The sequence below is a fragment of the Schistocerca serialis genome, chromosome 5, assembly GCF_023864345.2.
Source record: "Schistocerca serialis cubense isolate TAMUIC-IGC-003099 chromosome 5, iqSchSeri2.2, whole genome shotgun sequence".
NCBI lineage: Eukaryota > Metazoa > Arthropoda > Insecta > Orthoptera > Acrididae > Schistocerca > Schistocerca serialis.
This window is the reverse complement of record NC_064642.1, coordinates 610,614,235-610,641,821: the sequence shown is the minus strand read 5'-3', so window position 1 is coordinate 610,641,821 and position 27,587 is coordinate 610,614,235. Positions and strand designations below refer to the sequence as shown.

The 27,587-nt window shown below is 40.6% G+C and overlaps 1 protein-coding gene across 4 annotated transcripts in view; it reads left to right on the top strand.

Moving 5' to 3' along the window:
* Positions 1-27,587, top strand: part of LOC126481029 (transforming acidic coiled-coil-containing protein 1) — a 191,821-nt gene that overhangs the window by 35,352 nt on the left and 128,882 nt on the right. Inside the window, exon 1 of one of the 4 annotated variants that reach the window (XM_050104501.1) lies at positions 24,453-24,548. The exons of the other annotated variants lie outside the window; for them this stretch is intronic. Coding sequence (XP_049960458.1) covers positions 24,528-24,548 — 21 coding nt within the window. The 5' untranslated portion in view covers positions 24,453-24,527. Of the gene's footprint in view, positions 1-24,452; positions 24,549-27,587 lie in introns of those variants that run through there. 4 annotated transcript variants of the gene reach the window in all.

Genomic DNA, 27,587 nt, shown 5'->3' with positions numbered 1-27,587 from the left:
TTGGTGCATAACATTGCACTACTGAGATGTTTCTCAATCTTCCCTAGAATCTTCCAGGAGAATTCTTAAAGCTACAGGCATCCTGTTTATCAAGCTGTTCCTCATTATTTACTTAGGAGCAATCACACTCCCTTCACATGTCTTATCACTATTTGGCTTTCCAGAATATGGAAATGTATGCACACTCAAGGACTTCATTTCTCCAAATTCATTCCATCTCACTTAGCTTATGCCCAGGATGTCAAGTCTGTATCTCTCTGCCACTATTCTAAGTTGTGATAGTTTCCCAGCTTGGTATAAGGTTTGTACAGTTTAGACTCTGATAATCGTATCCTCTTTCATGTCAGATGTTGTCGTTGGTAGGCACCACATTTCACCAGTTTTGCTCAATACCACCATGGACATGTCATACCTCCCCTTACCCACATCTCATCTTCTTCTATTGTCAACTCTGTGATGCAGGTCAGAACCTGATTCTCAACATTGAAATCATGCAGTTTTCTTATAGGTGCCCAAGGAAAACATTTTGGCCTCACCGTTGATCAGAACTGACATGAAAGGTGTCATAAAGCTAATGAATGAAACCGCCCTTTTGTATCTAGTATTCATTTTCAATGATTTTTGCAGTTGAAAGTGGCAATTTGCTGTGCAGTGTGCAATAGGATGGCGTCCTTGACAATCTTAGACACCGTCCAGCAGCTTAGCATTTGTTTGCAGGGTGTGGGCTTGGCGACTCCAGGTTCCTAAGCTGGGGACTGGTAAGCAACTCCAGTCCTCTGGTACCATAAGCTCTAGGCATGCTTCAGTGACCATCATAAGTCGCAGCAGTGGAATGTTATATGTCTTGGAGAAAACAAATTGAACCTTTGAGAAGGTCTCCCCTTTCTATGTTCACAAGGCATTTGAGAGCATTGGTAGTCCCTAAAAAGTGTCAAATGACTCTGTACTGAAACATTTCTAGGTGAAACTGCTAATTCAAACCAAGTATCTAAGATTCCGGGCTACAAGGCCGTAGGTGAGTACCCAGTCAAGGCTGTATTGCATAACACCTTTTGCAAAGGTGTGATTACCTGCTCCGATATAATGGCGATGGACCCTGTGGAGTTACTTTAAGAATGGAAAAATATGGGCATCACCGAAGTGCAGAATTATATGAGGAAAGTCGATGCCACATTGGAAAAGTATAGAACATTTATTGTAACGTTCAGTGCTCCAGAATTACCTGAACACATCCTTGTGGGCTATCTCTTTTTTACGGTTTCTCCATTTGTTCCTAACACAATGCGATGCTTCAGGTTTCAAAGATTTGGGCATGTCACTGTGGGATGTAATGGGAGGGCTGTGTGTGGAAATTGTGGAGGCTTAGCACATCTATTTCCTCCAAAATGCTTAAACTGTTCTGGGGACTACCCAGTATGGAGCAGAAAGGATGAGGTTTATGACCAGGAAAGGAAAACTCGGGAGTTGAAAGTCACAAGACGCATACCCTATTGTGAAGCTAAATAAGCTTTCAAAGCTATACAATCACTGGTTTTGACAACTTCTTTTGCACCAGCCCTTAAGAAACCAATTGCAAAGTGTGATGCCTCCACACACACTCAGACCACAGAGTCACATACGAGCACATGCACTTGCCGGTGTATGTAGGGGGAAAATTACACTTGAACCAAAAATCATTCGGAAGCCATCGGCAGTGGGCTTACAACCTTAGCCACGTACCGCTGCACGCCATCGGAAGCCTACTAAGTTGTCCCCCTCAACCCAGGCAACCAACTCCTCCCATAAATAAGGAAAAACATCCTTCAAACATTGGTTCAAAGTCAAAGAAAATGGCAGTTAAACCTTCAGATCGGTGAGCTCTCTCTGTCTCAGATGGGGACTCTACTCTTGAAGATAAGGTTTTTCAGTTGGAGGAACCGGAGAGCCAGGCACAGGCTAGCGTTCCCCCTGACTTCCTGGGTAAATCACCACTTCTGAGGGAGAAAGATGGGACTAACCATCGCTAAACAGTGCTCCCCAAGGGACTTCTGTGTTGAAATGGAGTTTACATGGATACTGATCACATTTGGCAGAATTATAGCTCCTGATTCAGGAGAAATCATTCTGCATCTGCTTGCAAGAAACTCATTTTGTTTTCATTGATTACAGATGCCACCCTCTCGTGTCCCTCCTAACATGGCCGTGCAATCAGTTGCCATGAAAGTCCTAGCACCAATTAATATCACAGTGTGTACTTTATTTCTTCCACCTCATGATCCTTGGATGCAGACGCACTGACTGAACTTGCCATGCCCATTCCTCCTTGTTGGGGACTTCAGTGCACACACTGTGCTGTGGGGCTCTGCACTAGCTCCAGGAGTTGTATTATCTCGCAACTCATCCATTCTGAGAATATCGGCCTTTTAAACATGGGTCAGATGACACACTTTTCCACAGCTACAGAGTCTTTTTTCAGCCATTGACCTCTGTTCTTGCTCCCCAGCTATTGCAAACTGGGTTCATTGGGAAGTGGCTACAGATTTACATTTTAATGACCACTTCCCAGTGTGGATCGTCTGCCAACTTGTACAGTGGTCGACAGGAGACCATGAAGATGGATGATTCAAAGAGCAAATTGGTTGCTGTACGGTTGACAGGCTATTTCTGAACAAAAAGATTGTGCACAGGAGATGGTGGCCCACATCAACTGTGAGATCCAACGGACAGCCGACTGCCGCAGAGTCCATTCCCAGTTTAGCAACCAGCTCAGATGATGACCTGTACTTCAGTGAAATGACAACTGTCAATTGGCAATTAGATCCAGATGATCAGCTCTATGAAACTTAAAACACTATCCCACTACAGAAAACTTTCATGCCTTCAGATCTGCAAGAGCACATGCGAGGCGCATGATAAAAGGATGGAAGATGGATTTTCTGAAAGGAATTTGCTACTTCCATTAATCGATCCACTGCCATTGCAGAAGTTTGGAGATCAATAATGCAGATTTCAGGCAAGGGCAGTAAACATGCCGTTACAGGCTTGCCGAGAAATGAGGTCTTGGTGGACATACCTAAAGACATGGCTAATGTTGTAGCTGAACACTTTTTTTATAGTCACTTAGCCATCCAGACAAGCTTCTGCAGTTCAGGTTTTCCATAGGACTGCAGAAATGGGGAAGCTCCATTTCTTGTCATGTAATAAGGAAGTCTACAATCTTTCATTCTCCATTTGGGAACTGGAATCAGCTCTGTCTGCATTCAGAGACACTGCTCCAGGACCTGATGAGATTCATTTTGTCGTGCTCCATCATCTGTGCCCTGAAGTGGGGCAGCTCCTCTCTTGTTTCAATCAGAACTGATTTGATTGACAGTACCCCACAACTTTGAAGGAGGCAATATTAATTCCATTCTGGAAACCAGGCAAGGGCCATAGCACCCCTAACAGTTATCGAAATGTCGCCCTTACCAGTTGTATGGGTAAGACTCTTGAAAGCATGATCAACCGCTGCCTTGTCTGGCTGGTCAAATCCCGAGGTCATCTGAGCAATTTCAGGCACTACCGTTCCACCCTTGACAATTTAATTGTACTGGAGACGGTGATACAGGAGTCCTCCTTGTGCCAAAACAATTTGGTTGGTGTGTTTTTTGACCTTGAAAAAGCATATGACACTGCTTGGAGGTACACCATCCTTCACCAACTTCATGAATGGGGCCTACATGGAGCATCTGCCACCTCTTCCTCGAGGACTGGCACCTTCAATATCGCATTGGTGATGCCTTGTCTGACTGCTATGTTCAAGAGAATGGGATCCCCCGAGGCAGTATACTGTCACATCGTTTGCCATTGCTGTCAATGGCATTTCCTCCGCAATCAGGAGCCCGGTCAAATGCTCTTTGTTTGTGGATGACTTGGCAATGTTCTGCTCTTCCTCCAATCTTACATAGATGATGAGGCAGCTACAGCGGACCTTTAGGATGCTGGAAACCCGGGCCAAGACACTGGTTTTTGGCTCTCATCAGAGATTACATTTGCCAATTTTAACCATGCTTGTTGAAGTTTAACCAACCAATGCACACAATGGGGGACAATATTTTGTGTTTTCAGGAAACTGTGCGCTTTTTGGGTTTGTTATTTGACTCGAAATTAACTTGGCTCCCACACCTGAAATACATACAAACGAAGGGCTTCTAGTCATTGAATATTTTGAAATGGCTTAGCGGAAAATAATGTGGAGCTGACAGGTCCCGCCTCCTGCAGTTTTGTAGGACATTTATTTGATCATATTTAGATTATAACAGCGTGGTCTATGGCTCAGCCTGTATTTCCTACCTCAAGATGTTAGATGCTTTCCACCATGAGGGCATTCGGATATTGACCACAGTCTTTCGGACCAGCCCACTTCAGTGTGCGCGCGCGATGAGGCTGGTACACCATTGCACTGTATTCGGTGACATATCCTTTTGGCTCGACAGGCACTGAAAATTTCAGCATCACACAGTCATTGGCATTTAATGCAGTGGTTGAACACAAGTTTGAATGTCTGTTAAGAAATCAGTCCCATGTGACCAAGCTATTAAGGATACGTGCCGCTGTCTGTCTCAGGGATCTGGATCTATCAGACCTCTGAATACACAGCCAGGGATGGAACGTGTTGCTGCCTTGGTGTCTTCAGAGGCCCAAAGTGATTTTAAGCTTGATGCAGTGCAAGAAAACTTGTACTCCAGATTACATTTTTACAACTTTGTTTTCTTCCATTTTGAGTACATACCACAGTTTCATCGTTGTTTATAAAGCTGGATCCCAGCAAGAGAATGTCCTTGGTTGTTTCGCTGTTTTCCTGATAGGGTTTTCTAAGTGTGTCTTCCGGAACAATTTACAAATTATGATGAGAATTTATATGGCATTATGATGGCACTGTAGAAGATTCACAGACATCGCCATATGTTTCTTGTCCCGACTCACATAGTGCACTACGAGGACTTCACCAAATGTACCCATTAGACCAGTTGATTCAGCTCATCCATAACTCCTTACAGCAGCTGCAATTCCATGGCAAGGAGGTGATATTTCACTGGGTACCTAGCCACGTCAGGATACAGGGAAATGTTGTGGCTGAAAAAAATAGCGAAGGAAGCATATTGAGATGGTGTTGTCCATCAGTGTCCCATCATGTTGCACGTTGTTATCTCATTTTCTGAAAGACGTGTCATATGTCAGTGGGAGACTAAATGATTGAAGATGACTGAAAAGAAAATGCGGTTGCTCAAATCGACTACTCAGGCTGGGCAGACTTTGTGTCAGTTTCACTGCTGGAAAGAGGTTCTGCTTACCAAGCTGCGCATCAGTCATAGCCCTGTAACACATGGCCTCCTCCTCCGGTGGGAGGCTCCACAGCTCTGTGACGAGGTATGTGATGTACCACTTTCATTTCAGCATATTGTGGCAACGTGTCTTATATACTGACTTCAGGGCAGCCCTAGTCTCGATGGAGATCTGCACACCAGCCTTGCTGATACTAATTCCAGTGTTGAAATAATGGTGATATTTTGTGAACTGTCAGGCCTCAGTCCTAAATTGGTGTGCATGGGAAGCCGACTTTAATGCATTATAAACTCCTCTGTATGTGTGGACAGCCCTCATCCCCACCCATGAGATTGGCCTGCTGAATTTTCTTCAGGGCATTGTTGACCATTATGTTTAGCACTCCTCACATAAAATCATCATATCATCATCATAGTGCTGACAACCCAGACATTTCAACCCATCTCTAAGGACATCATAGACTGCAGCCCTAGTGAATGTGATCACACCCCTTTGGAGTATAGTGAGACCACAAGTTTTGTTTTGATATACGTGGTGGAACCACTAGGGACCATTCATAACCATTCAACGAAATTTGAACATTATCTGAAGCAGAAAAGGGTGTTTATGACTTTTCACACTGTCCTGTGGCATGTGCATGGGGCAGTGCAACAGTAATACACACATGAATGAAATGGCAAAAGATCTCTCCAAGACCCTAGTTTGGTAACGCACTCTATCGTCCATGCACATTTTTCGGTCATACAGATATGTCCCTGTGTAGACACACCTACCTACAGATACCTAGGTGCCTGTGGGATAGAGAAGCCTTCACAACTGGTGCCTGCTGCTCACTTGCAAAAACCGAGGGGTATCAAAAGTGTTGCCTATCCTGCCGACACATGGTATTGGCAGATGGGTGTCTGTACAGGGAAATTTTTAAAGAGCCCAACAAAGGTGTGTGGGTGACACTGAGGGTGTTGTCGAACTGGGGAGGCAGGAGGTCTTACAGGGATCCTTTGCCATTCTATTCACACGCGTACGTGTTGAGTCCCCACTCACTGTGCGCATCTCACAGGAGGGTGCAGTAGAGAAGAGATGGAAAAGTATAAATATCCTTATCTGCTTCAGACCTCAATCAAATTTTGTCAGATGATTTTGAACAGGCCAAAGCTACCTTCCAGACAAATTACTTCTGAAAAGATCTGATCACAAAGTTTATGTTCTTGTTCAACAATTTCCATTTCTCAGAAACAATTTGTTATTTCCAGTCTGCGTTTCTACTATCTATCGGCTACTGTCAGTGCCTTTGCTGCCCAAATAGCAAAACCAATAGCTCTCATCCTGTAATGTAATAACCTTTGCACTGCCTGATTTAATTTGACTACAATCTATCACCACATTTTGTTTTTGTTGTTCATCTTGTAACATCTTTTCAAGGTACTATCCAGTTCATCGGAAATGGAAACGAGCATTTGGCGTCATTGGCTGGAAGGCCCCTGGCGGGGCTGGTACAGCCGTCGTGGTGCAGGTCTTATTACATTTGATGCCTCATTGGGCGATCTGCACGCCAGATGGGGATGAAATGATGATGAAGACAACATAACACCCAGTCCCTGAGCAGAGAAAATTCCCCGACCCAGCCGGGAATTGAACCTGGGCCCGTAGGACTACAGTCCATCACGCTGATCCCTCAGCTATTGGGGCAGATCCAGTCCATTCAACTGCTCCCAAATATTTTTATAGCTTTGATAGATTTACTGTGTCATCGGCAAAACCCCCGAAGTATTTTTGTCTCTTCCTGGATGTTAATTCTCATTCCAAATTTCTCCTTGTTTTCCTTTGCAGCTTGCTCAGTGTACAGATGAAATGATGTTGGTGATAGGTTAAAACTCTGTCTGGCCTTCTTTTTAGCGTCTTCTTCCCTTTCCTGTAGGTGCTTAAAATGGCTGTCTGATTTCTGCAAAAGTTGTAGATAACCTTTCACTCCTTGCACTTTGTCCCTGCTGGCTTCCATTTCAAAGAGTGTATTTCAGTCATCATTGTAAAAAGCTTTTTTCTAAATTTACTATTGTTATAAATTTTGCTTTGCCTTTTTTCAGTTTGTCTTCTAAGATAAGTAGTAGTGTCATGTATTCAAGATTTCCACTGAACACACAATGTTCTTCCGCAGAGTTATCTTTTATCAGATTTTCCGGTCTTGTGACTGTATTTGGTTCAGTTGTATTTATACCAGGCTTCTTGAAGTTTATCTCCTATATCTGGCATACCAGATGTGATAGTTTTGGCCTGGTTAGTTCTCCTAAGTATCTCAATAATTCCAAAGGAATGCTAGGAGCTCAAAGTGCCGTGTTTTGACTTAGGCCTTTCAGTTCTCTACTATGTCATCTCCCATTCGTGTACTCCATCTTCCCCGTTTTCTGATATTCACTTTTCAGCCACAACTTCCATTTTTTTAGTAGCCCTGGCTTCCCATCTGAGCCCTTAATATTCACACAGGTTTCTCTCTCTTTTCCAAAGGTGTGCCTAATTTCTTCTATAGGCATCATCTATGTTTTCTATAGTCGTGCATGATTCTACAGCTTGGCATTTCAGCTGTAGCAATCCCCACTTTCCCAATTTACATCTTCTGACTGTCTAATTCTTTAGATGTGTATGTTCCCTTTTTGACTACTTCATTTGCTATTTGTGTTCTCCGTACGTCAGTTAAATTTTGCAACTTGTGTGTTATCTGTAAGTTACTGAGCTCCCATCTCCATAATTTCCTACCTTCTTACAGTTTGTTTAGTTGCATTTTGCATTTTATAACCAACAAATTATAATGAGCCCACATCCACTGCTGGAAATGTTCTGCAGTTCTTCACACAAACAACGTTGTAAGTATGATCAAATTTTGAAAAATGAAATCCATCCTCCATTTGTTCTACCCGAACCAGATCATCAGATTCCAAACCTCACCATCACTGAGCAAACTGAAATGTGTTAAATATATACCTCAGAATGCCTGAAGCTGTATCTGCTGCATCTCTGCTGGCAATGCTTTCATGCCAAAAACATGTGAAGGCAGTGTTTCTGGTAGTATTACAATTACCAGCAGAAGTACTGCCATTTATAAAATACAGAAGAATGATTAGACTGTGATCAGAAGAGAACCTGCTGAAGATAGACACACAGTTACATTATTATCTGTGTTGTTTTACTTTTTCCAGTTTCAACAGCAAGTGTTTTGTATGCTGCTTCAGTCCTTGTGTTGTGAACTGCACTTTGAGTTTCAGCTTGTTAAAATTCCTTTGGCAGAATCTACACTTACCATCTGCATAAAATATTGTCATGCTATGAACATGTGTCCAACCTTGGAGCACCAAATTTTAATTTAAAATCACTTTTGAAAATATCTCTGCAAATATTTTCACTAATATTTAGTTCAGGGCACTTCTGTTGTGAAAAAAATACATACATTTTATGTGCGCCCAGATCAGAACTTAAGTACCAGCTAACACTTTCCAGCTGGAGTAGTGGCTTTCTTGCTTTGGAAATGATTCAGTGTGTTCCTTCACTAAGTCTCTGTCATAATCCAGTATTCTGTGAGGGCTGCTGGAATGCTTTTTTCCTTTATCTTTGAGGAAGATATTGCTCTTTAATTTGTAGATCAAAATTTGCCCTTTGTTTGAGGTACATTATGAAAAACATAGGTGCAGTGTCTTAAAACAAACTGAACCTTATGAAATTCTAAAGGAAAATGACTTGTAAGTGAAAAATGGTGACAAGACACTCTTCTGTTCTCTCCACATCAGCCTTCTCAGTGCACTGAAAAATTGTTTATGCTTGGCATAATGCAGTGCTTAAAACTCTGAAAGATCTGCTGCTTATTATTTGCCAATAAATGTCTGCCTGAAAATTGACACTGGCACATTCTTTCCTATAAAAGAACGAAATTCCATTCCCAATATGTAGAACATCTGTCAGAATTTGCTATGTTTATACTTACACTCAAACAAAAGTCATTTGAAAAAATAGGATTTACATTCAAAACATTCCCGTTTTGACTACTTGTTACATTACTATTTCAGAACTCTACAAGTATTTAATGTGTCTGCCTTTGTGGTTACATGAGTAACCAGTATTCCAGGAACAGGTCAATTTCTCATCAATGTACACTACTACAAAATAATAATAAAAAAAAAACAAAAAAACACACCTGGAAGCAAGTGACAAAGGCATGCCATACTTGTACGGAACACTATGAGAAGGCAATTAATGCAGTGATCAAACACCTGGTGCTGCAGACAAACCAAAACCAAGAAACTGTGTTATTAGCTGTGGAATGTTGGAAGTTTCGCAGTAGGTGTTCATCTCCAGAGCCAGTAGCAGCGAGTTTGGTGTGCCATACAGAGCTCTGTCTGTGTCTGCAACATTGATAGTATGCTGCGACTATGTGGAAATGAACCACTTGTGCAATTTACAGCGTTTGAGTGTGGGTGTACAGTAGTGCATCTGTGGTAGGCTATGTGGTCCAACAGTATAACTGTGCTACACCTGGGGTGAGAGGTCACCACAGTGCATTGATGTTGTCAGTGGTCAGTAGAAGATGCACATGCTCATCAGCTGGGGTTTGCACGCTGGTGCTGCACAGATACAAGCCAAGAGTGTCACATCCTACAAAATGCCATAATGGACTGCACTGCTATTTCACAACAAATTAGTGATACTGTTGCTCTGGGGGTATCAGTGTGTACCAATGGCAACCACTATGATCCTGTGTAACATTAGGATCTGCTTACGGCCCAACATTGGGCGGTCTGCCTCCTGTGGTGTCGTGATTGGTTCTCATGGAAGCATGACTGGAGACTTGGATAACCATATCTTGCAATAGCCATCCTCTTCTGGTGATCATAGACATATCATTGAACAGTGCACAATACATTCAAAACATGATTCAAACCATCATGCTGCAATACATGCACCAAAAAGGCAATGTGCTTTTCCAACATGATAATTAACATCCACGTGTACCATGCCCCCAACTGCTCCCCAAGGTGTACCTGCCCAGTGTGATCCACGGATCTGTCCCCTGTTGAGCATGTTTAGGGCTAGATGAAATGTCATCTTGCGTGGTCTGCAAGACTGAAGGAAATTTGGCCCATTGAAGATACCAGGTGGAAATTTCATGCCATGCCATTCTGCAAGACTACATTCGTCACTTCTACATCATTTTGATGGGAGAATTGCAGCTTGCATTGCTGCAAAAGCGGGTATACAGGGCACTAGTGCTGACATTTTGTATGCCCTGTTGACTGTACTCAGATGCATATGGCTCTGTCGATGTGATTGTTTATTGTATATGTCCTCAACAGTGTCAGTAAATTTTCCCTCGGCTGGAAAGTCGAATCTGTGGTGTTCTTTTTTCATTTTCCAGTTGTTTTTAAGGATGTCCACTATCCCTCAGTGCCTTGCATTTATGGTCTTTACACTCAGAAATATTAACTTATGTTTCCCTCCCTTATTCAAGTGCTTTTGCACACCAGTTATTAACACAACACCCAGTGCATCACCCCATGTTACCTCCACATACAACATTGTTCACTGCAACAAAGAATTTTGTGGTTTGACTAAGAATAACGTGAAGCAGAAACAAAAAAAAAATGAGTAGATGCAGGGTGTCAGGTACAAACCTATTCCAACTTTTAATTCACCTTTGACGAAAGTGTTGGTTACCACATTGTTCAAGCAAAAGATTCTGTCTAAAATTTAGTTTTGGGTCTCTCCATTAAACCATTATATAATCCATCTGAAACCTTCTGGTGTATCCGGCCTTTCCCATATGTTTAACACCCTTTCATAATACTGAAACCAAGTGTTGGCAACCATTAAATTGTACCCTGTGCAAAATTCTACCAAGAACATTTTTCTTTCATTTCTTCCCCTTAGTACATCTTCTCCCACTGTTTTTCTTTCTTTTTTTCCTGCTATTGTATTACAGTCCCCTATCCCTTAATGATCTAAATAATTTTTTTTCTCATAAATTTTCACAATATCTTCATCTGCGAACCTAAGTGGTGCACACACTTGCTCTGCTGTGGTGGTAGTTGGTTTTGTGTGTATCTTTGCTATGATTATGTTGTTAACTGTGCTGTTCATAGTACCTAACCACTCTCATAATCTTACTCGTTATTAGACCTACTCAGCCAGTAATCCTATTTGGTGTACTTACATGACCAAATATTTGTTCTTCCTTCCACTGCACATTCTAATTTCCATGATATCGAACTTCAGCATGTCTGGTTCTCTTTTCAGATTCTCTAACCTACCTACCTGGGTAGCACAAGCTCAACTTTGAACTCTCCCCTAGAATGCCCAGCAGAGGTCAATTGTCCGATATTGCCTTTAACATTGCTTTTATTATTTTTTTCTGTGTGTAGTAATTATGTGGGCACATTTTTACTTTAAACCGCTAAATTTTATTTTTATGGTAGATAACAAGAAATAAGTGACACTATATACATTTTCAGTGTTTTTGTTTCACATTATATGACAATAGGTTACAATTGTTATAGAATTGCTTAGCTATTCTCTAATTATACTTCTATACAGCAGAAAATTAGTAGTGTTTTACTAGACACATCTATGAAGAACTCTGTATGCTCAGAGAACCCCAACTTCACTATTTTTCATATACTTTCACTTAGACATGAACCACATGCAAATTTTTCATGTGTGAAACAATTATCTGTAAATTTTATTTTTCTTGTTCAATTCAACTTGTTAAGTTTTTTGTTTAGCACATTTAGATGTTGGCAGCAAATATGGATGGAGTACGAAAGTGCTGGGAGGTGAGGATTCTAGATTAATGCCACTAATTCTTCTACACCTTTCATAATAAAAGATCATTGAGAGATAGTAGAGCCAGTAATAAACTTGTACAAGTGTGGGCATTAATCATAGCCGTATCTAGAATGCGATAGAAAACAGGTACGAGTCACCACCTCATACTGGCTTCTACACTATATTTGTATGACATTTGGTCTACCACTTATGTGCCGATTTTGGTGGTGTTATAAAAATTGACAATATCTGGAGTGGTGGGTTTCTTGCAGCCTCACTAGCTGGCACACTAGAGTGCATAGAACTAAGAGTAAGTAAATGAGTAATGTCACCAGTCTTGTAAACAATACTTGAATGAAGTACATTGTGTCCTTTTCTCACAAGTGGCGGCACTTCTCTTCTAGTCCCGTTCTAAGTGCCAACAATGCTTGCATTCTTCGTTTTCAGATATGTTCTCAACTTGAGAGAAGTGAAGAAATTGTGTGATGTAATTTCGCCGCCCCCCCCCCTTTAAGGAAGGTTCCATGAGGCATGGTGTAATATGATCACCCTGACTGGTATCCACAGATCTCATTTCATCTTTTCTCAGATAAGGAAAACCATTTACAATATATCTGACTTATGACTGTGTGAGGAGCCAGCACCTCATTTTATCACTTCAGAAAGGCCGTGGATGTGATAGCATTCCATTACAGTTACAAGTCGAACTGTTAGTGACCACACATGTGCACAAAAACTATTAAACACAACATTGTACGAAGTTCGTCATTGTTGGTTAACAAAAGTGCCAAATAAACCAGGTAAAATGATTTTTTTTTTAGAAGCGGTCAATTTACTGCCGTTGGGAACCAATGGTAAATATATAATTGTTTTAAAAATTTTCGGTTACAATGCAAAATGATTAATGCAAATTAAACCACCTGTAAAACAGGTGTTAAAAGTAATGAAATCACAAAAATATGGCTTTTTAAACAACAAAGGAATTCACATCTCAAAATAAAAACATCGTCAGTTTACCTCTGCCAGGCGTTCTGGTGTTAAGTGATCTAATTTTGCCCTCTCCGACCTATAAAACGGTTTTGTTTTTTTGATGACGACTTCCTTCTGAGTAGTTGCTGCTTCGCGACCCAAATGGGGGACTATTTTACTCCGGAATATTTTACCCGACAGGAGCTATTCGCAGTTAAACCACAAGTAAAACTGTATGCCCTCTGGAAAAATAATTTTAACTTCCTCTTTCTTCCAACTTTTTGCAGTATGAATGTGCAAGTCCATATTGGCAACTACTTTACAGGGAGATTGTGCTAACTGGGGACAAACTGCAGGAAATTATCCCTGATAAGATCAGGAGAACAAAAGTCGTATTGACATAAGGCTCAAAATGTGTGGTATTTATGCTGTGTGGTATATTTATTAATTCATCAGGACTGTCCAGTACAGTGCAGTGCACAAAATTCTGTGACGATACTGCCATTAGTATTTGAAGTGATCCTCGGGCCTCAAAGCATGCCTGAACAAGACACAGCAGCAACTGATGACGATGTTCAAATGTGACAACCTATAACCAAATGGCATCACAGGCAATTGGAATGTGTTGTTGTAGTGCCTGCACATCAGGTATGGGTTGTGCATGCACAACTTTTTTCAGATGGCCCCACAGGTATAAATCTAAAAGGTTGCAGTCCAGAGACCAGACAGGCCATGTAACTGGACCAACTTATCCTGCCCATAAGCTGGGATAGGTGTCATCAAGATGCCACTGGATAGAAATTCACATGTGAGTTGGAGTACCAATGTATAGTAGCCATATTACGCTTCATATAATCAAAAACACTTCTTCCAGCAGGCAGACAGGATAACTCGCAGGAAGTGCAGATGTGCCTTACCTTTGAGGCCTTGTGGAAGGATGACTGGTTTCAAGAGGTGGTTCCCAATATTTCCTGCCCACGCATTGGGGCTGAACCAGTGCTGATGATTTGCTGCCACCATACCATGGGGAGTCTCCACAGCCCACCGGTGGTGTTACAAAGGTTGATGATATCGCCCCTCACCTTCTGTGAATAGCACAGATGATAGAAATCCAGGCAACACTGATGGCCTGTGCGACAAACCATCACCATAGAGGCAGGTCCGTAGGTAATAAGGCCTGCACGTATAGTAAATGGCATGGGTATTGGTGCTTGTCATGGGGGACGTTGCACTCGGTTGTCTGGCTTACCTCATGCTGACAGGCCACCTGCTTGGCGCCGAGACCAGGGTCGCATTCTACAGCATTCAACACCTGTTCCTCCAAAGCCTGTGTATGTACCAGGTACACTTGTCTTTCATTGTTACCCATGCCTGTATATAAGCCTGTCTTACACAAATGATGAATCACCATTGAAAACACTTTATGGTGCAATTGCTGTTGGCAGGGATACTTTGCTGGTGCAGTTGTGCTGTTGTCCACTCATTGCCGTACGTGCATCCGCACCTGTGTCAGTCAGCATCAGCAATGAAGTGGATGACCCATAGTACTGATGTCTGAGCATGCTGCTGTCATGGACAGCATTACTGCGTTCTTGATCGTGGAGCTAAAACCCTAGTTCAGACAGAACACATTTCTGGCCATATATCCATATGATCTTTCATCCTCCTAAGTCTTTTGAGGAGAGTTTCCTGCAGTTTGGTCCCATTTAGTAAAATCAACCTTTGTAGACTATTAAGCATCTGTGTTTAATACATACCAGTAATGTTTACTAAGTCTGGATCACAAACATCTTCCTATGAAGGTAACATGAAAACATTCTGATATGTACAGGAGACATTAAAATGTGGATAAGCAGGCCTGAAAATTGTTGGCAGAGTGAAGCTACTTTCCATATAATGTCCCAGACATTTTGTTAGTATGACCATACTGCTTGTACAGTTACTATACTCCAGCCTGCTAGCATATCGCACCTCACGTTCCAGGCCTGTACTAGGTGATTTGGAGAAATGGGATTTGAATTTTATGTTGGTAGTTCTTCGTGACTGTTAATACTGAGTAACGCACACAAATCTGCTCATACTGTTTTGCCATTTAGTTAATGTGGCTGCTTGGTATGGTACACAGTGTGTTTTTGCCATCAAAGCTTTTTACAAAATCTGACAGTGTGGAAACCTCACATTTCGTCATCACTTCAAATTAAGACACCGCAATCACTTTCTGTCAATGCATGCATTTAACCCTTGGACCTGTCATTTTGAGGAAACAGGTTCAGGAATGAAAAAGAAACCTCAAGCTGTGTGCAAACTGTTCTTACACCAGACAATATTGAAGCTGTTCAAGATGCTATTGGAAGAAACTATCATCATCCAGTCTGCCACCACACATTGTCTTTACAGTTGCACAGTACAACTGTTTGAAGAATATTGGTACAGGACTTACATTACCAACTATACATGTTGCAGATCATCCAGGAACGATACCCACCAATAACCTAATGCAGTAAGAATTCTTTGAAAGAATGCTTGAAAAGATAAACAATCATTTCCCTCTTAATGGATTTTTTAATAAATGAAATTTTTGTTGTTGTGCACAATAAAATTGCACTCCACTACAGCAACATCCATTGCACAGCAACAAAGATAGTGTGTGGTGTGCTGTATCACATATGGCACAGAAAAAACCTTAGTTTTTTGAGGACAAGAGTGGTCTTGTGACTTGTCACTTTGAATTAGTACACTGCAATGCTCAAAACTTTTGTTGTGTTAAACAAGTTTCCACAAATTATTGACAATGTGTGGTTTTAGCTAGACAGATCATCATCATGCACAACGTGAATATTGGTGGTCGCTGTACACCAATTGTTTGGTAACCATATAAGTTCAATAAACTTTGATGTTCTGTAGTCTCATAGCTCCCCTGATCTGTCAGTGTGCGATTTCTTTTTTGGAGGTACCTAACAGGAAAATTTAACATAATCGTCCTTCTACAGCAGACGAACTAAGCTAAGATCCAAGAAACAATTGCCGAAATTCCTGTTAAAATGTTACTTCAAACCATGTACAATTTAAGAGACTGCAGGAGTGGTTGCACAAAAATGCTCACCTTTGAGATGTCATCTCCAATAAACAAATATACTTTTATGTATTCTTAAATTGCATCTTTTTATTATTTATTTAAAAATATTATTTCATAATGTACATGCACTTCAGTAGTTATGAAGTGAAATTTAAAAAAATAAATATTCGGCATAAAGTCCTTGTGTTACTTCAAAATCAGAACAGCTGATACTCCCATTTTTGTGCCTCATATTACTGCCAGGTCACAAGTGCTCTGTTTTCTATAGCTGTAACACTGATCACATCTGCTTAACATCTTGTCGTATACAGGCTTGTTCTGTAAACAAGTAAACAGTGCCAATAGGCTCTGCTGCATAGTCAGACTATTGGAAGTGTAAAGACCTGTAACAGTGAACTCAGTACTCCACATTTGTATTTTTTGCTGCCATATTACACAGGTAACAGTGAACCAGAAATTTTGCTCCCTCCCACATTCAACTATATGTATGTTAGTCATGAAGTTATACTGATTCAGGTAAACCTCAGATTAGATTTGTTTAAGGAGAGAAATTGATCGTGGTCTTGTTTAAGAAATCACCCCGAGTTTCTGAAAACAATCAAAGAAAATTTTATAATATAAAGAACCATCAAAATGTTTCTGTTTGAGAGCATTGCAGCAGTGTATATGCAATGTAGTGTGACTCCAATTTGGATATATAAGTAACGGCATGTAGTTAAGGTATTACTGTGACATTCATGTCTTTTTGACGTGCACGCAGTAAATACGGAAACATGAACTATGGCGACGTTATTACCAAATGTGTCCAAAAAGGACCATTGTATCATTATTCTTTTCTTGACTGCTGAAGGACAAACACCGGTATACATTCATTGGAAAATGGAGACTGTGTATGAAGCAGCATGTCCATCGGAAACCACCAGTGTGAAATTGTGTGCCAAGGGGTGCCCATTGCTTCATGGTAATTCAACTGCAGATGTTGTAATACTGAGGTTACACCAACTCAATTGGGAGACACTTGACCAGCCAATCTCTAGTCCTGATCTCTCCCCATGCAATTATCACACCTTCGGCCCCTCAAAAAAGGCCTCGAAGGATGTATAATTCCTACTGGTTGAGGATGTTGCAGCATACAACTATGGACTTATTCACATAGTGCGATAGGGTGTTTTACCAAATGGGTATCTTCAACCTCTGCGGGAAGATTGTCTCAGTGCTCACAGCAATTTTTGCTGATTGGCATACCAATTCTGGACTTATGGTCTTTAAATGGAAATGTTTTGATTGCCCCTCATATCCACATACGTACAGCTGTGTGGGGAGTTTCATCCCATTCCTCCAGTGCCTTAATCAGTGTGCCACCTCACATGGTTTACATCACACTGTAAGACAGGCAAGTGAAGGAACTACATCCATTTCAAGAGCAGTTATCTTGAACTTTATTTCCAGCATGTGGGCCAACACAGTAGATAATAACTTCAGGAATGTGTAGAACTGATGCTTTCTCCTGTAAACTCTTCAACTTCACTGTTAATGTAGTTGTCCGTTTTGAAAGTGTCCAGAATTTAGAGCTACAGGGATCGCATTTAGTATCTGATGCCACAATTAACAGTTACTGATTGTCAAAATTAAAGTGAGGGTCAATGGAAGAGATGATTTGTTGTGAATCAGTTACTGCTTAAATTTATGAGCCTGTTGTAACTATAGAATTTTGTCATGGATGTACTGCTTTAGGGGGGTATGTTTAAGCTGACAGTAGTGCAGCTGATGATGTCAACAGTGGTGTCATTCAAACTTGTCAGATATCCGACCATGTGGCAACATGTATGGATCTCCTCAAATAGTTATTAAATACACTGTTTCTATGATAGCATTTGTGATCTGTGTGGATTGTGGTAGTAAGTAGCACACTAGAAAACCCAGCTTTTAGTCGCCTTTTAAATTTCTTAACTTGGTTGATTGTTTTGGTGGTGAAACACTCTCTCTCAATAGTGTCAGTTGATGGCAAGTAGTAGTTGAGTGAGGTAGTATGAAGTGCTTGTGTCAGGTGGAAACCATTTGGAAGATTCAGACGGCTTTCGGGGATTATGCTGTGGGCATCATGCAAATTAAGGAGTGATACGTCTGGTTTAAAGATGGCGGCACATTGGTGGAGAGCGAGTCACGCTTCAGTTATGCTGAAATGACCAGGTCATTGCCAAAGTAACTGCTGTGGTGGCGCAGAACTGCTGTGTGACTGTCAGAAAAATTGTGGAACAGGTGGTACTTTTTTGGCAAATTCCCTTGTGACAAACAATTTGGCTACAGAGAGAGTGTTGGCGAAATTTGTGCTGAGCTGCTGACTGTGGAGCAAAAGCAACCTCATGTTGAAGTTTCACAGGACATGTTGGACTCCCCAAACAGTGACTCCAGGTTCATGAACACAATAATCACTGGTGACATGTCGTGGCTGTATGAATATGACCTGGAAAACAAATCTCAGACATCACAGTGGAAGCGTTCCTTGTGAAGACCAGACAAGGCCTGTCAAGTGTGCAACAATACCAAAGTGATGCTGACTGCTTTTTTGGCTACCTCATTGTGGTACACCATGAGTACGCACCAAAGTGTCAATCACCAACAAATACTACAGGGATGTCCTCCATCGCCTACGTGATGCTGTATGGTGCAAGAGAACAGACTTGTTGTCCGCAGGAAGTTGGCGCCTCCATCATGACAGTGCTCCAGCACATTCCTTGCACTTGATTCAGACATATTTGATGAAAAGCCAGAGTCTTGTGCTTCAATGGGCTCCTTACTCTCCTGATATGACCCCCTGTGACTTCTTGCTGTTCCCCAAACTTAGGAAGCCATTGAAATGAATCCAATTTCAGACGAGTGGATATTATAGCAGCAACGACAGCTGAGCTAAACACCACTATCAAAGAACCTTTCTGGGCATGCTTCCAACAATGGTAGCACTGCTGGGAGTAGTGTGTGAAGTCCCTGGGGAACTACATTGGGGTGGTTAGGTGTCCAATGCTCCAGGTAAGCCAGTTTTTTCTTCCCCCAGTCAAAGGTTGGATATTTTTCGAACAGAACTAATATGTTTACTGTCAGCAGATAATACCTAACATTAGCTTGGTGTTCAAAAGTGGCTGGTCGTTTTATCGTATTTCCAGTATAAATATGCATTGACATCTTCAATTGAATACATTAAGAGATTCATATTAGAAGTTGTGAAAAATTCCTTGTTCCTATATCCTAAGAATCTTAAGACATTCTTTTGTGGGTGGATTTCATCTGAGTAACCAGCACCAGTTACTTTTGAAGAAAATCCTTTTTGTGTATGGAGAAGCCAGTTTTCAAAGTATGTGCTGTCATTGTCTACACTAGGGATTGGATCAGCAGCAGACTCTTGAGAATTGTTAGAAGGTCTTCATATCGGAGGGATTTGCTATCACTGAATAGAACACTTTGTAATCCATCACAGGAGGGTCAACATAGTTCCATCAATATTTTCATCGTACAATAGTAGGTATAGCTCATTCAGTATCCTACAAAGCAGGTGATAGTTAAATGTGTCTTTGTCAATTTTACAGAGAATCAACACAATGTTTGTGCATCAGGATGGTTCAAAAAATACCTGCCCACAAAAAAAAGATAAGTATAAAAAAAGTGTGATGTGCACTTTTCTTGGTGTAGCTGGACCCATCACCAAGATAATCCTCCCCAAAGGCTTGACAATATCTACGGTAAGGTGGTGGCCTCTTCAAAATTTTGGGAAAAATCAGCGAGAATCAGACATTCTATTCTGGGTAGGACCTAATTTCTACATGACTCTGCCATCAGCTACAGCAGCACACTTTTGGAATCCACTGGACTTTCTCATTCTTTAAAGCCTAAAACTCCATATATCCAAGATGCCCATGTATATTTTCTAATGCCTTCCACTCACCATCAGTTAGACCAGCATAGTCAGCATTTATCTCTCGAAATCCAGCAAATTGCTTTCTCTCTTACCACTATTTCATGTACTGCATATCCAGCTCAACTCCATATGCTTTTCATTACAGTGTTATTTAGTCTTTCACTCCAGTCTCTTTCCTTCTGAACTTGTTTGTTTTTCTGTCTTCTGTATTAACTCTTTAATATGCAGCTTTGGTTTGCTTGCTGGGAAACCTTCAGTTTTTGAATGTCTCTGGCTTAATGGCCGTGTTTTATCGCCATAACTGAAAAGTGCTAATACTAGAGTCAACAAATGGGAACAAAGTTGAATCTTATCAAGCTGTTTGCAAAGTGGAGCTGACTTCTTTTCTGAATTTGGCCCTTTTCTAGATATATATCAGCGATCAGCCACAAAGTAATAATTCAAAAAAGTTCCATTTTCAAATGACGCAAGTATCATTGTGAAAGACATGCAGTGAAATGTAAATGATTTAACAAAAGAGGTCGTGGGTCATATCTGATCGTGACTTAGTGAAAACAGATTGACACGTAACTGCAAAAAACGCAATGCATTTAGTTTCTAGGAAGGAACTTAATTTTGTCACAAGACCATCAGGTAATCAGTGAAGTTGTTTATTTTCGTTCTTGGGACTGAAGTTACATTAAAAGCTATTTTGGAAGCACCGCAGTTAGGATCTTGCACGAAAACTGAATTCTACTCTCTTTTATCATTAGAAAAATCTCCAGTGTCTCAGAAAACGTAATTTAGTTTACTAAAAGCGCTCGAGGCCATTTTATACTTTTCTATTTATTGCCTTGCTGTCCGTCCAGTCGTTTTTAGCTGTTTTAAGTACTAGAACTCGTTAGTTGGTTTTGTGGCTTCATAGTTTGCTATTATTATGGCGCAATAATCACAGACATTTGTCGACGTTAGGATTATTTACCGACTGGTTTGGGAAAATATATGGGTGCGTTTAACTTGGAGGGTGCTTACGTAAGACATGGTTAGTTTTCGGGGAAACGGGCAAGTTAGACTATGTTTGAGAAGTGTCTTAGTCGTATCGGCGTGCACGATTAATATGGCCGTGCAGCCGACGCACGCGTAACGCAATGTGATTCCATTAGTTTCCGTACCATACTCTGTTTTGAATGGCTCTTAAGTTACCTTTCATTGCAGTTTGTCTTTTGTGTAGTTAGGATTTTAATGAAATGTAGTGCAGGTTTGATTTCTCCTCAAATGTTAGGAGATGTAAAAAGGCTTTGCTTTCTAGGCTTAGTTCATTCATTTGTCTTCTGCAAAATAATTATTTATTTTTGTACGTTAGTGCTTGGACTGCAGCATAAATAGGTGTAACGTGCTGCATGAGCGTATCATATCTTGGTTTTAGTGACGTTGAAGGAATGTTATCTTGGTAATCTTTGGTGTTTAGGGTTTCAAAAGTAATCCCAGCTTCACATCCAGTGTAGTAACGAGTGTTTGAAAATAAAGTAGCACCATGACACACTTACAGTGACGAAAATTGTTATTGGACTTAAGGAGATAAGTTAGACTGGAACAATCAATGATATTGGCATGTATGTGTGCAGTAATATTGGCCCTTCTTTTAACCAACATACACAACGAAATGTTTTTTGTGTTCATATTAGTTTTCTGGAAAATATTTTCTGAAATGTGTTTTAAAGTTAATCATGTAAGTATTACTACGGACCTTGATTTATTTGGTGTTTTATAAGGCCTTTTTTGAGCATTTTGGCGATATTATTGCGTTTCTGGGTGCGTATTTACGGTAAGTATTCTCTTTGGAAATAACTAGATATAGCACATGTTATCAACAACGTTAGTAATTTCATTTATCGAAATATTCAAACACTTTGTGAAGAGGCATTTCTCAGTATTGACGTTCTTTGAGCAACAGACATTACCGTACAATTAAAATATTTCGCTGACTGGGAAACACGCATTAGTGTCACAGTGTGGTGAGGTTTCATTGGTCCAATAAAAACTGTCTGATCACGTTGGTAGTACTGGAGCGCTGTTTCTCGTTACCTGTGTTACGGAAACAGATCGAAACACTCAGATTCCTATTCGTGTTTAATGATGCAGTAAATTGAATATAGCAGCTTGTGTTTGGTTGCTTACCGTCAGAAGCATGCCTCGTTCCCATTGTTTTATCTGATTTTGGCGTAGTTCCACTAGCTTGTAAGTCGAAGCAGAAGACGGTTCAAATTCCAGTGTTAAGATTTTATCTCAGTGAGAGAGCATTTTTTTTTTTTTTTTTCCATTTCAAGTGTGTCGTTCGATCAATTGTTGGCGCTGTATCCCTTCCCGATACTAGACTGTAAGCATAACGTTTACCATTCATACCCCAGGTTGCTAAGAAATGATCATATACTTGCAACAGGTTTCAATACAATTTGCTCATTTTTTACTCACTGCACCGAAAAAACAGTGTAGATTTTGTTGCATCTGACAATCTGCCTGTTTTTCCCTTGAAGTGTTATTGCGATCTCCCCAACTTCCTCCCCCCCCCCCCCCCCATTTTTCATGTTATTTTTTTGGTGATTACCGCGATTATTCCTCCTATGATTACTTAAGAGTGCAAGCTAGGGAGGTAATGGGGGGCCAACCTACGAGACTCGTATTCGGGATGAGCTGGGTAGTTCTCCACTGTCCTTCACATTTAGTTCTGTCGTCCTATCCTTAAATGCGAATGTGACTAGAGCAATTACATCACTTTTCTCGTCCAACGGAGATGTGCACCGTGTCTTACACTATGATGAGCTTACGGCCCTGTAGGCCGGTCAGTGAACGATGATGAGCTGGGTAGTTCTCCACTGTCCTTCACATTTAGTTCTGTCGTCCTATCCTTAAATGCGAATGTGACTAGAGCAATTACATCACTTTTCTCGTCCAACGGAGATGGTGCACCGTGTCTTACACTATGATGAGCTTACGGCCCTGTAGGCCGGTCAGTGAACGACCTTATTGGATTACTGAGGCAGGCGAGTTAGCCTGGTTCCCTGCGAAAGCACAAGAAACCACATTAAGCGTGCCGGGTTCGCATTTTGTGTGGTGTTTCCTAAATGGTTTTGATTGGTTACATATGTTGGCTATATTTTATTTCTATCTTGTATAGTACATATATAATATTATAAGCAGTCATTGAGAAAAATTTTTTCACTGTGATGGTTAACCTCGTAAGAGAGTCAAAATTTAATTTCATAACTCCGGCTTCATCAAAACACAACACAGACGAAAACAGTTATTTTTATGTTAATCGTTCAACACGGACAACATACCGTAGCCAAAATCAATATGTAACGAAAAGTGTTTTCGGCATTTTGGAGCAATATTATGTAAACAGCAAGGATATCTTTTGCAGCGAGGCTGGTCCCGGCAGAGGTTCGAGTCCTCCCTCGGGCATGGGTGTGTGTGTTTGTCCTTAGGATAATTTAGATTAAGTAGTGTGTAAGCTTAGGGACTGTTGATCTTAGCAGTTAAGTCCCATAAGTTTTCATACACATTTGAAATTTTTTTTAGCTGCGAAATTGTGTAAAGCATCGGAAATGGCCTGCATGTTAATCGTTACAAATTTCCTGTTGTGCGAAAGATAGTTACCATACCAGCATACATATGCTCGATTCTCCCGTGCCGATGGTTCCTGAACAGAGTAGTATCTTATCATTTGGATCTTCTGTTTCTCATTTCTTCTTATGAGACTTTACTCATTCTGTCACAGTAAACTCGCACCATACGCATCAGAAAGGCCACATTACTTTGAACTACCATTTTGTTATAAATGGTGTTTGATGCGCATTTACAGATCAGTATTATTTTTTTCATCTGGTAACGAAAACGTTTGAATTTATATTCGTGTCACTGCCTGATAGACATTTTTTTAAATTTAGACAGTATGTAACAGTTGAAAAAATTGAAAGTAGTTTCTTATATTGTGATTTCGGTATCTAGTTGTTTTGCTCTAAATGATTCACGCCGTAATTTTTGTTATTAATCGGTAGCATAGTTGTCTCATGATCTGTTCCACTAAGGATTTCTTAACATGTCATTCGACGCTGCTTTTACCTCTTAATAACTTCAACGAAGAGGTGTAATTTGACGCCGCGCATAATTACGTAGTGTAGTTATGTCACATATTATCTATATAGATGTTAGTTACGGCCAGTTATTGGTCGAAATGTTCTGTTTGGCCTTCCAATATGTGCGTAAACCAGAAAGAAATGTAGATTCCACTGCCCCCGAAACCACCGCGGCGCAGCTGCACGAATTAAGCAATGTTTTCGTAACTGTTAGTAGCGTGCTTTATCGACACACTTGCAATGCGCAAGCGCCGCGCCGGTCACTCTTCAAGCCTGAACTCTTTGGACTAGTTCAGTTGACAGCTAGCTTGCTGAGTGACGGCTGCAGTAAATGGAGTGGGAATGAAGAACCATGGGGAATGTTTTCCACAAGGTAAGTCGCGCATGCAGATGTTACGGAGGATCAGGAGATTGCGCGCTGAACTGCAGCTGTCGGTGCGGATGTGACTGCACTGCATTGCGTTTCGCTGCAGTGTGTTGCATTACGAGTGGTTTTTTTGTTTTGTTTCGGATTTGTATTTTCATCCCATTAAATGAGAAGGTAATGCGTTGCCTGCAGGTGGTGGCGCACAGAAAACACCAGTTATAAACACCTTCATTTTGACTGTTATTTTATGCTGTTGAGTTTCTTAGATGAGCCTTACAGCCTACACAATCCGTTCTGACTGAAGAAAATTGCTAATATCCATCGTGATTGTGCTAATTGATTCTTACTTTCTTCTCTGACAACACTGGATCTGTGTGACTTCGTGCTATAGAGTGTAGCAGTAAGGGTGCTCCCTGTTTCTTCATAACGTTGATGACATCCTGTGACGCATTGTTTCCTTAACAGGCCAGCGTTCATATAAGTCCAACTTCCTTCCGTTCAAAGTATCGTTACACTCTTTTTATGGCAGGTAGACCACAAGGCATGAGGACACGTTCTGCTAGAGACAGGAATTCCTCGCCCTGTTCTTGCTTGCTTTACATGACTGATCATAGCGGACGAAAAAGTGCACCTCCAGCCGATTTCTCCGTCGCTACTATTCCAGAAACAGCAGGTGTATGACTTGACACTCCAGTGTCTTTCACAGGGCAAGACAATGTTTTGTTTAGAATTTTTATAGTACTGCGAACTTTTTACATTCTGCTAGCTAAGGAATCTGACACAGTGTGTAAGGTGTGGGCAAAAGTCGTTTTGACAAAATGTTTGTTTAGGGAAACAGTTGTTTACAGAAAACTTTTTTTCTTAAAGTCAGAAATGACGCCTCGAGGACATTAACACATTGTAGTAGTGTGAACTACGACAATTATTCTCTCTCTCTCTCTCTCTCTCTCTCTCTCTCTCTCTCTCTCTTTGTTAAATAAGCCCAATCCCTCGTAGGTACTGGGCCGACAAGTATAAATATCTGACACTATGACGTGAAAAGTAAGTTCAGCTCTGAATTTTATGTACGGAAATTTGCTTGCTGGTTACCTCTGTGTACTTGCATGCCAAGAAATGTGGCAACTCAACACAATCGCGCCCCAAAGCTCATTAAAAATGAGGGAGAGAACATAACTATTGCCTGTTCTCTTTCAGCTGTATTGGGAACCGTCGTGTTTATAATTTAATTACTAGCACCTACTGTTAAACTTTGCCTGTAATGTCTGAATTCATTTGAGAATAGACGCAGAATTTAAGGCTTGCCTGTTCAGCAGGCAATGAAACGTATTAATCATTTAATTCGTCGTATGATTCTAGTCAGCAGGGGATAAACTGTTCTCTCTTGCTGGACTGAAACGAGTTTTAACAGCTGTTGTAGCAGAGAGAGAGAGAGAGAGAGAGAGAGAGAGAGAGAGAGAGTATAAATATTGCCGCGTTTGTAAATAGTAAAGTCTCCAACATGGTGGAGGAGGACCATTGTTGTGGGACAGACGGAAGAAGTAGCATATTTTGCAAAGGAAAAATGAAACACGATCATATTGTGGCGAAAGCATTTGTAACTACGCTTTTAGATGATTTCAATAGAACTATAGCTCGCAGTTAATTTTTGCTTACACAAAATATTTTGAAAATATCGGTTCCGAAGATATTTGCATGCATTACCAACAATAGATGCGTAGAATAACATTAACGAACGTTGCCTTCTACAGCAACTTTCGGAAGGACATTTTTGAATGTTTACTGATTTGTCATTTGTGTTATTTGCTAAATTTTAGATTTGTTGAATTATGAGAAGATTTTTGTCTGTGTAGCCAGTGACAATTTTTTGTTTGTAGGATATGGATTTCAAGTGGGCAGATTCTGATAAGAACGTATTTTCAAGAGATATGGGGTTAAGACTCTTATGGTTTGAATTTAAATGAATGATGTTTTTTGGACATCGTGTAAATTAACCGTTGGAAGATATGTTAATTTCGTTCCAGTCGACTCCGCCCACGAGAGTTCATAAATAGTAACTTCTAGTAAGAGAGCAAATGAATTAATTCAGTAGTTAGCACGGAAGATGCATGGCTTCGGTTAAATGTACAAGATTCTTAAAGTCAGCCAGAGTTTGTTTCTATGAGAGATGTTCTAGAGCTGGGGACTACATACCGTTGAACGCAGAATCGGAAAGAAGGCGCCTAGGTCTTTCTCTCCTGCACATTCTTTGCCCACAAACGAGAGTACAAATAGAGCTTAGAATTAGTGGAAATGGAAGCCTAAATAGGTATTATGAGCGTGCAACTGAAGACTGTCACAATTTTTACAATCACCACCCTACCCAGTCCTCTGTAATATGTTCAATATATTATGTCTTTTTTTATACACTATTTCCCCTCGATCGCTGCTTCCAGTGTCAAACCAAATACATTGAATACCAAACTTTCCGTAAAGTTAGCCTGTGGCCATCCTTTGACTTGTGCTTCCTCGTTTGAGTTCTTTCTGCATTTGATGATCAACATTTTACTGTGAAAGCACATAAGAAGTCTTTCACAATTTTTGCTCCAGGATATTACATTTAGTTTTCAAACGGAAGTTTTGATTTAGACACGTTCCCGGAATTTCTGCCTGAAGTAGTGTATTTATACTCCTCAGCACCGAAGTTTCATTTGCGGAATTTTTTTAACTCCTTTCTTACTCGTTTGATACTTGATTAACGGCGGCAAGCTGTTTTAAATGAATTTTTTTACTTCCGTTCTTACCCCTTCTATATAAATTACTCGTATTGGCTCTATAACGTCTCATTTCATGATCAGAGGATTTACCTATGTTCACAAATTCAGGTAATATGTACAGTCTGCTTTCTTTAATCTCCTTTCCACAAGTACAGTATCAGAAAATGTACTCGGGCACTTATATCTATTCTGCATCGGAACTTTTCTTTCAGTATATCATATCGTAATTTTTAATACATAATTATAGTTATCATATAACAAAGTAAAATCAGACTGAGTGACTGACTTTACT